This window comes from Marmota marmota, unplaced genomic scaffold (assembly GCF_001458135.2).
Source record: "Marmota marmota marmota unplaced genomic scaffold, marMar, whole genome shotgun sequence".
Taxonomy (NCBI): domain Eukaryota; kingdom Metazoa; phylum Chordata; class Mammalia; order Rodentia; family Sciuridae; genus Marmota; species Marmota marmota.
The window spans coordinates 477,876-491,136 of record NW_026000222.1 but is presented as its reverse complement, the minus strand read 5'-3'; the positions used below and the strand labels follow the sequence as shown (position 1 = coordinate 491,136).

The following is a 13,261-nucleotide window of genomic DNA, read 5'->3' as shown; positions in this document are numbered from 1 at the left end:
TGAGGGCCAGGACCTCATCAGAGAGGGCCAGGGGAGATTCCGAGGGGTGTGGGGCTGTGTGAGGAAGAGGACCCTCCCGGGCATCCAGTAGGGGCTGTGTGGGATGACGTGGGACACAGAGGAGCCACCTACCAGGGAGAGGGCTGGATGCCAGATGGGGAGGGCAGCTCCTAGGACACGGAGGCCAGAGGCACTGTCCACCTAGATGCTGGGAGCCAGGCTTTGGGGGCAGGGGTGGGTGTGGGCCATGCTGCTGTGATGGAGAGTCAAGGGGCCCAGGGTCCCCAGTGCAGATGTCAGCCTGGGTTGTAGCAGGAGGAAGGCCCAGCAGCTAGCTGGAGCCACAGGGTGCTCCCGGGGGAGGGATGGAGGGAGGGGCCACCACTCCCCCTCCTTCCTGGGTGCTCCTTTGGGGGCTCCGAGGTGCTAGTGTTCACAGTAGCTGACCAGCTGGCAGGGGGCGGTTCACACCCCTGTGCCACATGTGAACACTGTGCCAAGCCCGTGTGCTCATGGCCTGCGTTGGGAGGGCACTCGTGGGTGCTCCTCCAGGCACAGTCCTTGTCTGCTGGTCCGTGTGCAGGTGCAGTGGTGGGGCAAAGAGTGTGCGTACACCTCTGTGCAAGTCCATGCTCCGTGGTGTGTCTGTGAAGGACCCTTGGGCCTCTGTGCTTCTGGGCAGTGTCACCAGGGCCCTGTGGTTGGCTGGTGACCAGGCCTGGTCCCTCTCAGCTTGGCCACTTGGAGCTTGACTGGCAGGTCAAGCTTTGGGAGTACGTCCGTGGCCCAGGTCCCAGGGGTCTGCTGCAGGTCTGCTCCGGGGGCCTCTCTGTGGCCTGCTGGGCTCCCCAACCCTTCAGTTAGTCCTGTGCTCTGCGTTCAGCTTGGATGTGGCTGGAGGCAGAGCCTGAGGCAAGGGCGGCCCAGACCCAAGGCAGGGCAGAAGGCCGGGGTTTCCGGGGCAGTCCCCACTGTGCAAATGGGCTCATCCTCCCAGGGACACGTCAAGGCTGAGCATTTATGATGGCCTCCTTCATGCTGGCCAAGGACCAGAGGAGAGGGAGGGTCCAGGGAGACCACGCAGGCAAAGGCGTCTGTTTCAGGCAAGGAAAGGCCATGGGGCACAGTGAGGGGCAGCCAGGGAGGAGCGTCCTCGAGGCAGAGTGTGGCCCCTGCCTCACACCAACCCTGTGAGGTCACTGGTCTGGGGAAATAGCCAGGATGCCGTTCTCTGTCCCAGAGTAACGCATCACCAGGTGGGTGGCCTGGCTCGGGCAGCCCTGTCTCATCACAGTGCCCAGCCGTGTCCGGGCCTCCAGTGGGCCTCTCCAGTCTGGTCGTCCCAGTTGGCCTCTCTGAACCAGGGCCTCCGTGCCACACGGGGTGCCTTCCAGGGGCGCTCTGTAGACAGCCAGGCCAGGGCAGAAGTCGTCCTGCCTGTGCCTCCAGGGGGTCCAGGCTGCCATCCCTCCTCTCCAAGGAGCCCCCCAGGCTGCACTGGCCACTAGGCAGGGCCAAGGCCTGCTGCCCGCGGCGTCGACAGAAAACGTGACCGACTGCAGCCTGGGATTCGAACCCAGGGGCGCCAGGCCCTGAAGCCTGCCTTTGAGTGCGCACGGCTCCCCCGCTGCTCTCCTAAGGGTTCTCTGCAAAGGGACCAGGCTGGCCACGCCCCAGGACTCGCTCCCAGGCCTCACCCAAGTGAACAGAGGACCTGGTGACCAACAAGACTATGCCAGCATGACACTGAGACCGATGGAAGGGACAGGATGGCACAGAAGCCAGGAGGCTGCCCCGCAGGCCAGGGACGCAGGGGCTGTGGCAGGAGGGGCCTGGCAGCCTAGCCAGAGTCTGTTTGGACGTGGGGCCCATGGGCTGGCTGCCAGTGTGCCCTGCGCTCAGCCCAGCACCACCAAAGGAGAGAGAGGCCCAGGAGAGCAGGAGGCAGACGCCGCCTCAGGGACCGGAGCGCTTGTGAGGGGCGGGGGTCTCACACTCCTCTGGGACGTCTGCAGAGGGCTGGGTGGGGCTGGCCACCCACAGACACAGAGCAGCTCCACTCAGACAGGTCAGGTCAGGGGTAAGACGTGACACAGGTGGCCAAAGTGGGGGGCCAGGGACCGAGGTCAGGGGGAGCACACGTGATCCCGTGTTGGGAGAACCAGGGTGCTGCTGCTTCAGCGCTGGCCCTGCCTTCTGGCCCGAGTGGCCATCGCTGTGGCCAGCTCCCCGTGTGCACATCTACGCCTGAGCTGAGCACTGCCCATACGGGGACAGCACCACCTGATATGCTGCTGCTCCAGCCTGGACACCTGGAGAGGAACACGGCGAACTCAGGAGGGTCCAGACAGACAGGAGCAGGCCAGGGAAGGCAGAGCTCCTGAGAGGAGCTGGGAGGGAAGTGGAGGGAGCCCCAGGGCAGGGCCAGACAGCGCAGGGACAGAACAGGAGAGCCCAGGGCCAGGCCAGCACGTGGGAACCAGGGCCACAGGGGCGCCAGCCCCGCGCAGCAGAGGGCCAGGAGAATCCCAGACCGCGCCCCTGACTGCAAGGAAGCCGCGTGCAGGCCGACAGGTGAAAAGCAAAGTCGAATCAGCGGCGTCACCGAGTCCTTGCAGGATGTGGGGACGAGGGAGCTCCAGGCGGCGGGAGAGGGCAGCTGGCCGCGGCTGGCTGGGCCACCAACCGCTCCAGTGAGACAGACTTTGGAACCTCTGAGGGTGAAAGTGGTTTACAACCCTGAACTGCACATCCGGCCAGACCCCTGGTGGGGCCGAGGCCCAGTGGACAGGCAGGTGCTCAGGGTCTGCTCACCCGTGAGGCCTCTCGGGCCAAGGAAGGTGCGAGCGGAAGTTCAGGGGAATCTGCAGAGTCCAGGCTGGGAGGCAGCACCCGGGCAGGGCTGGGCACGGCCAGGAGGGCAGGCTGCGGGACCGAGTCCCGCACTGTGAGGGCGGACGACGAACGGCAGGGGTGCAAGGGGCCCAGTCAGACTCCAGGAGGGACCACCACCTGGAGGAGGCGTTGCTCCTGACTCCCACTCAGAAGTGACGGCCCCAGCCCAGAGCTGCAGGAGGGAGGCTGAGGCCAGATCTGGTCAGGTTGGGCAAGGAGGTGAGGCCATTGGTTCTGTGGCCAGTGGCAACGTGCAGAGCTGGTGGCGAGGAAAGTGCCCGGTGAGGCCACTGTCCAGAGCTGCAGAGGTGACCAGGGAACAGCAGCCCAGGGCACGTCCCACCGAGGGACCGCAGGGGTCTTGTCAGAGGTTGATAAAGGATCACAGAGGAAGGGCCATGAGGTAGAAAGGTCTCAACTCAAGCACAACTGAGCGTGAACATGGACAGGGGAGCCCAGGAAGGGACACCGAGGACAGGGAGCGGAGGACACTCCGCGCGGCCTCATCGCCCGGAAGTGCTTTTCAGCAGCAAGGGGAGATCTCCACGGGTCTGAGTTTCTAGAGTCCAGAGTGGCCGCGTCCTGGCGGGAAAGGAGTCAGGGGACAGCTGTAGATAGAAACCGCCACCAGGTCAGAGCCGTCACTCTCCCTGTCTCCCTGGGCGTTGTTACTTTCCATGTCCTTCAGAGGGTGGGGACGGGGCTCAGCTGTGGGTGGGGCCGGGCTAGTCCCTTCTGTGCTGTCCCCTGCCTTCCCTCTGGTGAGGCCTGGGCTGCAATGACAAAAGTCCACCTGCGGCGGGGGGTGGGGACATTGACCGAGGGACTGCAGGGGGTCTTGTCAGAAGCAGTGGGGACATTGCAGGTACCACCGCAGACGCAGACGTCTCCATGCGTGGCAGGGGGCAGTGGGGACAGTGTGGGTACTACTGCGGTCATCTGCACGGGTGGGCACCGTTGTGGGTAAGGGAAGTTCCCCGGGGCCCACTGTCCACGTCCTTCAGAAGGAAATTCCAGAGTGTGGGCAGGTCAAAAAGGGCCCTGGGGGCTTCAGGAACAGAGAGAAAGCCCCGGTGAAGACCCGGGCAGGAAGCCCTGCTGCCGGGCGGAGGCTCAGCCACGAGAGCCAGAGGGGACACAGCGTCGCTGGGGACACGGCCCCAGAAAGAAGAGGGAGACAGAAATCAGAACAAGACCCTCAAGAGAAAATAAGGCCGGCAAGCAGCCTCCACCCAGGGACACAGTGACACTAAAGGGAGGGAGCAGAGGATGAGGTGTGGGGTGCCGTGTGGGAAGGATGTGGGGCTGAAGGCAACTCTGCAGCCACGAGGGACCCTGGCTTGTGGGAAGGAGCACTGGCCCCAGGGGGGAGGCTAGCTGGGCAGCCTCAGGAGCAGGAGCCGTGCACACAGGGACGTGAGTGAGGGGTCCCCACACACAAGGCTGAACCACCCTCCTTGAAACAAGACGCCACCACAGGCTCTTAAAGCAAAGCCAACCAGTCGGCCAGTGGCCACGCCTGTCATCCCAGCCACCTGGGAGGCCAAGGCCGGAGGCTCACAAGTTCCAGGCCAGCCTGGGCAGCTTAGCAGGAATGTGTCCAGATACAGATCAGAGTGCCCAGGCCTGGCTCAGTGGTGGAGCCCTCTCCTAGCGCACCCTGTGCCACAAAGCTCTGAAACACAAGGACAGGAGCACAGGTTGGAAACTGCAAAAGGTATCAGACAAGATGATCTTGAGAGAGAGGCGCCTGTGGCCAAGTTGGACCTGAGGTGGCTAGGGCTCAAGCCCCGCACTCGAAGCTGCCTTGAAACATTAAACCAACCTCGTCACCAGCCACAGGACACTTTCACAGGCTGTTGTGGGGAGGATGCCCTGCCTGTCCAAGAGAGGGCAGGGAGGCCAAGCCAAGTGGACATTAGGCTCTGGAATGAGGGGTGCGCTGTTGGGTGCTGCTGCCCATGAGCGCCAGGCTCATCATCCTCTAGCCACGTGGAATCCAGTTTCCACCTGAGTGGACCTAGGTGCCTAGTCTTGCGGCGGGACTAGGTTTTTTCCACTTTTCTTTTTGGTTTGATACTGGGCACCCTACCACTGAGCTGCACCTCAACCCTTCTTATTTTTTTTTAAATATTTATTTTTTTAGTTGTAGTTGGACACAATACCTTTATTTGATTGTATGTGGTGCTGAGGATCCAACCCAGGGCCCCACGCTTGCCAGGCGAGCGCACTACCACTGAGCCACAACGCCAGCCCCTCCCCTTCTTATTTTTTTATTGTGAGGCAGGATCTTATTAAGTTGCCCAGGTTGGCCTCCAACTTGTAATCCTCCTGCCTTAGCCTCCCAAGGAGCTGAGATTACAGAGGTGTGCCACCATGTCCAGCAGGATGGGGGTCTTTTCTGTCCAGGGTCCTGGTAAGCACCCAGGATGTCCTGCCAAGGAACAGAGGGGCTGGGGGGCATAAGCACTGAAAACCCCTGGAGTCCCCAGGAGTATGGGGGCAGATGGGGGGACGAGAGGGCCACAGGAGAGGGCTGACAGCTGCCCCCGGGCCCAGCGCCCTGAGCAGCTGTTTGAAGTATGTGAACAGGAGGGAAACAAGCTCAGAGACCAAGGCACCTACCCGGTGACAGAGCGACTCGGGCAGAGCCAGGGCTGAATGTGGCCTCCCCTTTCAGAGGCAGGAGGAAGGGGAGGAGCTGGCCTGCCCTGGGGGGGGGGGGACAGGCAACCAGAGGACCTGGCCCTGGATCTGTCAGAGCCTTGACATCTGTGGCTCGGGCAGGTCTGAGGCCACCCGGGGCAGAGGAGCCAGCAGGCCACCAGGTGGGCTAGCGTCCCTTAAACAGGGCTGGCTGCAGCCTCGGTGTGCTTGTCCGAGTTCTGGTCTAGGCTCACCACTCCTCAGCCTGGACGGCAGTGCCAGCCCTCGGGTCTCCAAGCATCCATTCTACCCCCTCAAAGGGTAGGCGCTGGTTACTCATTGAACACACGAGCTGTAAAGGTGAACCCGGGGCCATAACCACCCGGAGCAAAGGCCTCTGTGCTCCTCTTGGCAGGTGGAGGGCGGCTGTCCTCAGTTGGCACAGGACAGACACCAAGGCAACCTGGAAGCAGATCCCCGGGGCCTTGCGATGTGGACCAGCTGGTGGCTCTGGCCCCTGGTGGCCGTCTGTGCTGCAGACTCATTCCGGAACGAGGCGGAGAGGATCATGCGGGACCTGCCTCTTGTCGATGGGTGAGTGACCGCCTGCCTCGGCAAGGCTCACACGCAATGGGAGCCTCGGTTTCTCCGAAGCGTGGCCTTTGCCCTTCACTGGTCTGAACTTCGTGGAGTCTCCCAGGGCCCCCAAGGGCCTCAGCAGAGGGGCCTATAGGCTGGGCAGGTGGAGGCAGTGGCCAGACGCCCAGCTCCTGGGGCTCCTGGGGCTCAGAGCTGGTGATACAGAGCCCTGCAGCCTGACTCCATCTCTGTGTGTCCAGGTAACGAGGCAGTGTCCCCTGCCTGGGCCTCAGATTCCCTGAAAGCTGCAGGTAAGGGTGGAGTCCAGCCACTCCATGGACATTTGTCTGGCTCTTCCCCCAAACACCGCCAGACCCCGATGCCTCCCTCACAGCCTCATGGAACACAGGGTGCCCCTCTGCTGCTGTGTGTCCCTCTGACCTCCCTGCTGCCCTCCAGCCTCAGCAGGCTGCTTAGAGCCTCTCTCCTGCCTCCAAGGATGAGGCCCCCTCTGGCTGTCCCTTTACCCCCACGCTGGGTCACCAGGTACACCTCTAATGAACATGCCCTCCCGACCCCGGGGCCCTGAGGCCCCTGTGCCCGGGTCCTATGCCGTCATCACCTTCCTGGGTGCTGCGGCCACGCTTCCCACTGTCCCTGCACTGCAGCTGGGCTCTGGCTGCTGGGCCCTCCCTGATCTGTGAAGGTGACTCTCCCCACATCTCAGCTTAGTTGCATCCAGGGTCTAGGTTCGGCAGGGTCACGGGGGCCTAATGGATGCTGCGCTAGCCTCTGCTCCGGAGGCACCTCTGTGGGAAGATAAGGGAAGCCCAGACGCCTCCTACCCGGCTCCAGGGAGCAGAGGCCACTCAGGAAAGGAGGGCAGGCTACCATGGGCCAGTGGTGTCCCTTCCCCACATTCCCTGCTGCCCTCTGGCCAGCTTGTCTGGGTCTCCTGCCAGTGCAGAGGACCAGGGCCCCAGGTCTCTGTTATGGAAGGAAGTGACCCAGGCCCCCCTGGGCACGCCAGGCGGGGGAGGGCTGCAGAGGACTCCACTGTAGGGAACGGGAGCCAGGGAACGTTTCTCCCTTCTAGGGGGCAGAGGGCAGCTGGGCAGAAAGAGGGGCTGAGTTCAGAAGGGGGCTGTCCAGAGCCCACATGAGGATAAGGTGGCCTAGAGAGGGACAGAATGCCAGGGAGCTGGGCTTGGGGGTCTGGGGTGGTCCAAAGAGGGAGGGAGCCAGGACCAGTCTAAGTAGAATCAGACCACTAGTCCTGACCAGTCCACATTAGCTGCACTGACCACTGGGAGACCCCGACAAGTGGTCCCAACAGCAGAGAAGTCCAGGGGGGTCCTGCCATGGCACCCCTGTGCAGGACTCAGTGAGGCCGCCATTCCCACAGCTGCCTCAGGGGCAAGCAAACCGCCGTCTGCCAAGGAGAGTTTCTGGGATCTGTCACAGGACAGAACTCAGCCACATGGCCACACCCAGCGTCTCTGCTCCAGTGGGCCATGTGCCTGCCAGTATTGTGGGGCATTGTTCCCAGGAAAAACAGGAAGCCAGCAAGGGCCCCAGCATCTCTCCCAGAAGCTCTCTTCCCCTGGCTGGGCCGTCTTTCTGGTGGGACCCCACCCAGGACCCCTGAATAAGGAGAGTATATCAACTGCCTGGAACTGCAATTTGAGCAGCCATAGGCAGAAGGGCCGGGCACTGCCCTCCCCTGCGGGGGTCCCCTCCTGCAGAGTGGGCAGAGCCTGAGGCCATGGGGGAGTGAGGGCGGGCAGCCTCCGCTGCCCTCGGCCCCGCCCCGCCCAGGGTGGGGACAGACTTCCTCAGCAGGCTGTGCTGCCCTTTCCTGCTGGGAGAGCCCACTTCCCCTCCAGACAGATGTGTCCTGGTCGCCCCAGGAGGAGCTCGACCTCAGTCCCATCTGCCCAGTCCCTCCCACGTTCATAGAAGTCCTTGATTTTGAAAAAATCACACCAGTGTGGCAGGTGCCCTCTAGGGGCCCAGTGGGGTGCCCAGACCTTTCCTGGGGAGGGACTTTCATATGCGTGCCCAGGGCGGCTCATTCCCAGGAGTGCACTTGGGTGGGCAGCATGGAGGGGCACCACATTCTGAGACCCTGTGGTGACAGTCGTGCCTGAGGTGTGGCTGTGGCTGACCACAGCCTTGAGGAGGACAGCGGGGACAGTGATCCCCGAGATCATGTGGCCTGTGAGACGGTAAGCATCTTGGTGTGTGTAGTGGTGCTCCGTGGTGTCCACACACGGACTGCTCTCCTCAGAGTGTCCACACGCCTACATTAATGGTCACCCACTTGCCCCAGGCTTCACTCTGAAGATGACACCAAAACATTCCCATGTGGCTGCCCAGCAAGCTGAGGCACAGAGGGGGAGGGAGCTGGAAGTTGACAGGGGCCAGTCCTGGGGAAGGGGAGGTGGAGCCTGGAGCCCTGGCCACAAGTCGCAGGTCCCAGACCATAACAGCAAGGTCTGGGGCTCCAGAGTGTCTCCTTAGCTGTCTTGTGCCGATAAACTGGACACGTGCAAGTCCCAGCTCAAGGGATTCCAGGCTACTCCCAGCCTCTGCTGGGGCCCAGGGTCTAGGACTCAGCCCTGGGGCTGCTGGGCAACCAGAGGAGGGCCCTGGCAGAGCTGCCTCAGCTGCCCCTCCTGACACACCCTCTCCCAAGGCCCTAGCCCCACAGCTCCCGGGAGAATCTTGGGGGACCTCAGTCCTGGGGAGGCACAGGAGGATCTGTGGAAATGGGCACAGGACTCTTCCCTAGGGATAGAGTCAGCAGAGGGGCCCTGTACCCCCCAAATCCTGCACCTGATGCTCTGCTCCCTGGAAGAAGGGGGCCAGTTGCACCCCACACCCCAACTTCCTCCTGAAAGGGTGGTTTAATCTTCAGACTGAAAATGGTCAGCCTTATCCAGGTGGCCCCACAGGCACCCACCCCCAGAGACTGGGAGGCAGAGGGTCGCCTGTTCTCTCCTCCTGGAGGTGGGGACTGCCCAGCCACTCCCTGGCCGAGGGGTGGGCCCAGCTGGATGCTCACCTGAGTGCAGGTGTGTTAGCCCTCCATGGCCTGGCTCTAGCCCTGAGTCTGGGAAGCAGGAAGGAGAGAGTGGACAGCTGTGGCCCAGGAATCAGAAGCCCCACCTTCAAGTGGCCACTCTGACTACTGGACCCCTTCCTGGCTCCCCAGGCACAATGACCTGCCCTGGCAGCTGCTGAATCTGTTCAACAACCAGCTGCTGGACAAGAGGGCCAACCTGACCACACTGGCTGACACCCACACCAACATCCCCAAGCTGAAGGCTGGCTTTGTGGGGGGCCAGGTACGCACCCCCACTGGCAGCCCCATCCCCTGGGGGCCTGGCTGAGGCCTGGCCTTGCCGGTGGTGGGGTGGCCTCCGGGTCCAGTGGGCCCCGGGCTCGTGCAGCTTCCAGGAGGGATGGGGGACCAGATGCCCGAGGCCCGGTGCCACCAGCTCCTGCCCCCTGTCCCTCCAGTTCTGGTCTGCGTATCTACCTTGTGAGACTCAGAACAAGGACGTGGTGAAGAGGACGCTGGAGCAGATGGACGTCATTAACCGCATGTGCCAGATGTACCCCGAAGACTTCATGTGTGTCACCAGTAGTGAAGGTGGGCCCTGGCTGGCCTGAGCCTCCAGCTAGGCTTGGTGGTGGAGGGGCAGGGGCAGGTGTAGGAGGTGTGGTGCCGCTCGGGTGCAAGCGCAGTGCCCCTCCACCCTGGCTCTCCTCAGGCATCCGGCAGGCCTTCAGGGAGGGGAAGGTGGCCAGCCTGATCGGTGTGGAGGGCGGCCACTCCATCGACAGCAGCCTGGGTGTCCTGCGGGCACTCTACCACCTGGGGATGCGATACATGACCCTCACTCACAACTGCAACACACCCTGGTAAGGGTCCCCACTGTGGCCACTGAGGTCAGGAGGTAGGACCAACCCCCCTCCACCACCAACGGTCTCCTTCACCTCCTGGGAGTCCCAGGCCGAGCCTTGTCTGCCAGGCAGGTGTGGCAGGCCCGGACCCCTACCTAAGACACCTGCTCTTTCTCCAGGGCTGACAACTGGCTGGTGGATGACGGAGTTGACAAGGCTCAGAGCCAAGGGCTGTCAGACTTTGGGCAGGTGAGGGGGTGGGGGAAGTGCCACAGTTCCCTGGGAGAAGGCAGAGGTCCAGGGAGAATAGCCAGGACAGGTGCCTAACCCTCAGGACCTTGGTTTCCTTGTCCAGAAAATGCAGCTAGCTTACCCAGGGCTGGGCTCATGGAGCCCCCTGGCCTTCAGAGTGCTGATCCTGAGGCCCCCAACTTCCAGCCGCTGAGGGTCAAGTGACACCAGACTCAACTCCCAGGCCTTGGCCTTGGGTGCAGGGAATGGCCCCACCCTGGGCTTGGCTTTGGGTGCTGGGAGTGGCCCCGCCCTGTTCTTGGCCTTGGGTGCTGGAAATGGCCCAGCCCTGTCTCCCACAGCAAGTCGTGAAGGAGATGAACCGCCTGGGCATCATGATTGACCTGGCTCATGTGTCAGTGGCCACCATGAAGGCTGCTCTGAAGCTGTCCAAGGCACCAGTCATCTTCAGCCACTCCTCGGCCTACAGCCTGTGTAGGCATGCCCGGAACGTGCCAGACGATGTGCTCCAGATGGTGGTGAGGGGCTGGGGTGTGGTGGGAGTCCCAGCCTGTCGCCCAGCGGGTCCTCCCCAACTCAGCCTCCCCTCTCCCCGGGGCAGAAGGAGACGGGCAGCCTGGTGATGGTGAACTTCTACAACTACTTTGTCTCCTGCTCTGAGGGTGCCAACCTGTCCCAGGTGGCTGGTAGGTGGGGGTGTGAACCTCCCTGGGGGAGGCTCAGGGCAGGGCCTGGCTCAGGGCCCAACACTTGCCCTTCCCACCAACAGACCACCTGGATCACGTGAAGAAAGTGGCAGGAGCCGGAGCCGTGGGCTTTGGCGGGGACTATGACGGTGTTACCAGGTAAGGGCTGTGACCTCGTCCCATCGGGGGCTCAGGAGGGAAAGCATGTCCTGGGTGCAGCAGAATCCAGTTCTCTTGGCCTGGACACAGGCTCCCGGTGGGGCTGGAGGACGTTTCTAAGTACCCAGACCTGATTGCGGAGCTGCTCAGGAGGCAGTGGACAGAGGAAGAGGTCAGGGGTGCACTGGCTAACAACCTGCTGAGAGTCTTTGAGGAAGTGGAGAAGGTGAGGACCGGGTGGCTACCTATGTCCTTCCCGCCCCCTCCTGTCTGCCCCTGCCAGGCAGGCTGCCCAGCCCATCTGTCCCCAGGTGAGCAACCACAGCGAAACTCCAGAGGAGACACCCATCCCACTGGACCAGCTGGGCGGCTCCTGTAGGACTCAGTATGGCTACTCAGAAGCCCCCGGCCTCCATCAGCAGCCAGGGGCCCTGCTGGCATTCCTGGTACCTCTGCTCTTCAGCCTGCAGCCCCTGTGACTCTTCTGGGATCAAGGAAGACAGGCTGGTCTAAGAGCACAAGGCCCAACCTCTCCTGTGCAAGCAGCTGGGATTGCTGGGGGGAGGGGGACAGCCCAGGACAGCCCACAGGAGACGCAATAAAAGCAACAGCCCCTTGAGAACCAAGGTGTGTGTTGTCAGACCCTAGGCCCTGGAGGGGCTGCTCCTGAGCACATGGAGCACAGATCTATGAGAACAGAACCTGAGTCCTGGTGGGTACGGGCCAGAGGGAGCCCAGAAACTCTGAAAAAGGGCTATGCAGACATTGTTTACGGTCTTTTAAAAATACAGTCCAGCTGGGCACAGTGATACACGCTGTCATCTCAACGACTTGGGAGGCTGAGGCAGGAGGATCACAAGTTCTGGGCCAGCCTCAGCAACTTAGCAAGACCCTGTCTCAAAACAAAAGCTGAAAAAGGCTGGGGATGTAGCTAAGTGATTGAGCACCCGGAGTTCAACCTCCAGTACCAAACAAGCAAACAAAAGACCATCATGGTCCAGGAGGCTCCATGACTACCTCCCCACATGGCCTCTGTGTACACATCTAGTCTGACACTCATGCACACGCATATGCTTGTACACAGACATACCTGCCACCCACCGTCAGCAGGTGTGGTTCTGCAGAGCTGAGAGGAGGCCCAGGAACTTGCCTTTGTAAATAATTCCCTTGGCTCAGCCTCTTTGGATAGGTGGGACCATGAGGTCTGAGCAGAGGGGCTCCAGGGCCCTGCAAGGTCATCATGCATTTTGAACAGCAGACCTGCAAGGACAGAGGAGGTCTCAGCTGACCTGCCCAGCACTGACCTCTTTATCAGGCAGACAGGCTCAGAGCCTTCCCATGAGGCCACTGGGGTGTGCCAAGGTGATAAATCTCAGGAGGAAGGAACAGCACAGGGCAAGACCCAGGCATAGCACCGCTGCACCTTCTGGCCAGAGCTGCAGGCCGCTCCCCCTGGACCCATTGGCAGACCTCTGCCCAGCACCTCAGGCCCCACCCAGCCCACAGGGTGCCCGGTCCTTTCCATCTGACTTCCCTGGGAGAAGACCAGGTAGAGGGTGACCAAAGCCCTTGGGGGCTGAGTGCAGGGTCATCTGATCGGGTCTGGAGTCCTCCACATGCCACATGCCACATGCCACAGTGGGGGCAAGCAGGCCCGTGCCTAGGGATGGAGCCACTGGCACAGAACGCAGCTCAGTCGCCTCTTTGCCTGTACGGCACATCCAGCGGAGCAGTGGTCTACCAGGGATCCAGGCATTCTGAAGGGGCATTTGCTGATTACTTAGGGTCAACGTAATGTGAAAGGGGAAAACAGTCCAGCAGGGTTTCTGTCCAGAGTTCTGCAGAGGCATGACCCTCACTTGGCTAGCTGGGGAGTGCTTTCTCACAAGCAAGGCAGCACACTGCCACCCTGACGACTCAGGCTGAGGCACGAGGATCCAGGCTTCGGGCCAGTCACAGCAACTCAGCGGGATCCCCCTCAAGATAAAACTAAAGGGCTGGGGTTGTGGCTCAGCGGTAGAGTGGTTGTCTCTCACACGTGTGAGGCCCTGCGTTTGATCCTCAGCACCACATAAAAATAAAAAGTGAAAAAGATATTGTGTCCATCTACAACTAGAAAAATATTAAAAAAA

The 13,261-nt window shown here is 61.8% G+C and overlaps 1 protein-coding gene across 2 annotated transcripts in view; it reads left to right on the top strand.

Moving 5' to 3' along the window:
- The window catches only part of Dpep1 (dipeptidase 1), an 18,341-nt gene extending 6,590 nt beyond the window's left edge, over positions 1–11,751 (top strand). For both annotated transcript variants that reach the window (XM_048792386.1, XM_015495941.2), the window contains 10 exons: positions 5,957–6,135; positions 9,338–9,470; positions 9,646–9,778; positions 9,900–10,050; positions 10,212–10,281; positions 10,626–10,802; positions 10,886–10,970; positions 11,054–11,129; positions 11,220–11,355; positions 11,441–11,751. In XM_048792386.1, the coding sequence (XP_048648343.1) occupies positions 6,032–6,135; positions 9,338–9,470; positions 9,646–9,778; positions 9,900–10,050; positions 10,212–10,281; positions 10,626–10,802; positions 10,886–10,970; positions 11,054–11,129; positions 11,220–11,355; positions 11,441–11,608 (1,233 nt within the window). In that variant the 5' untranslated portion in view covers positions 5,957–6,031 and the 3' untranslated portion in view covers positions 11,609–11,751. The remainder of the gene's footprint in view (positions 1–5,956; positions 6,136–9,337; positions 9,471–9,645; positions 9,779–9,899; positions 10,051–10,211; positions 10,282–10,625; positions 10,803–10,885; positions 10,971–11,053; positions 11,130–11,219; positions 11,356–11,440) is intronic.
- The last annotated feature ends 1,510 nt before the right edge of the window (positions 11,752–13,261 follow it).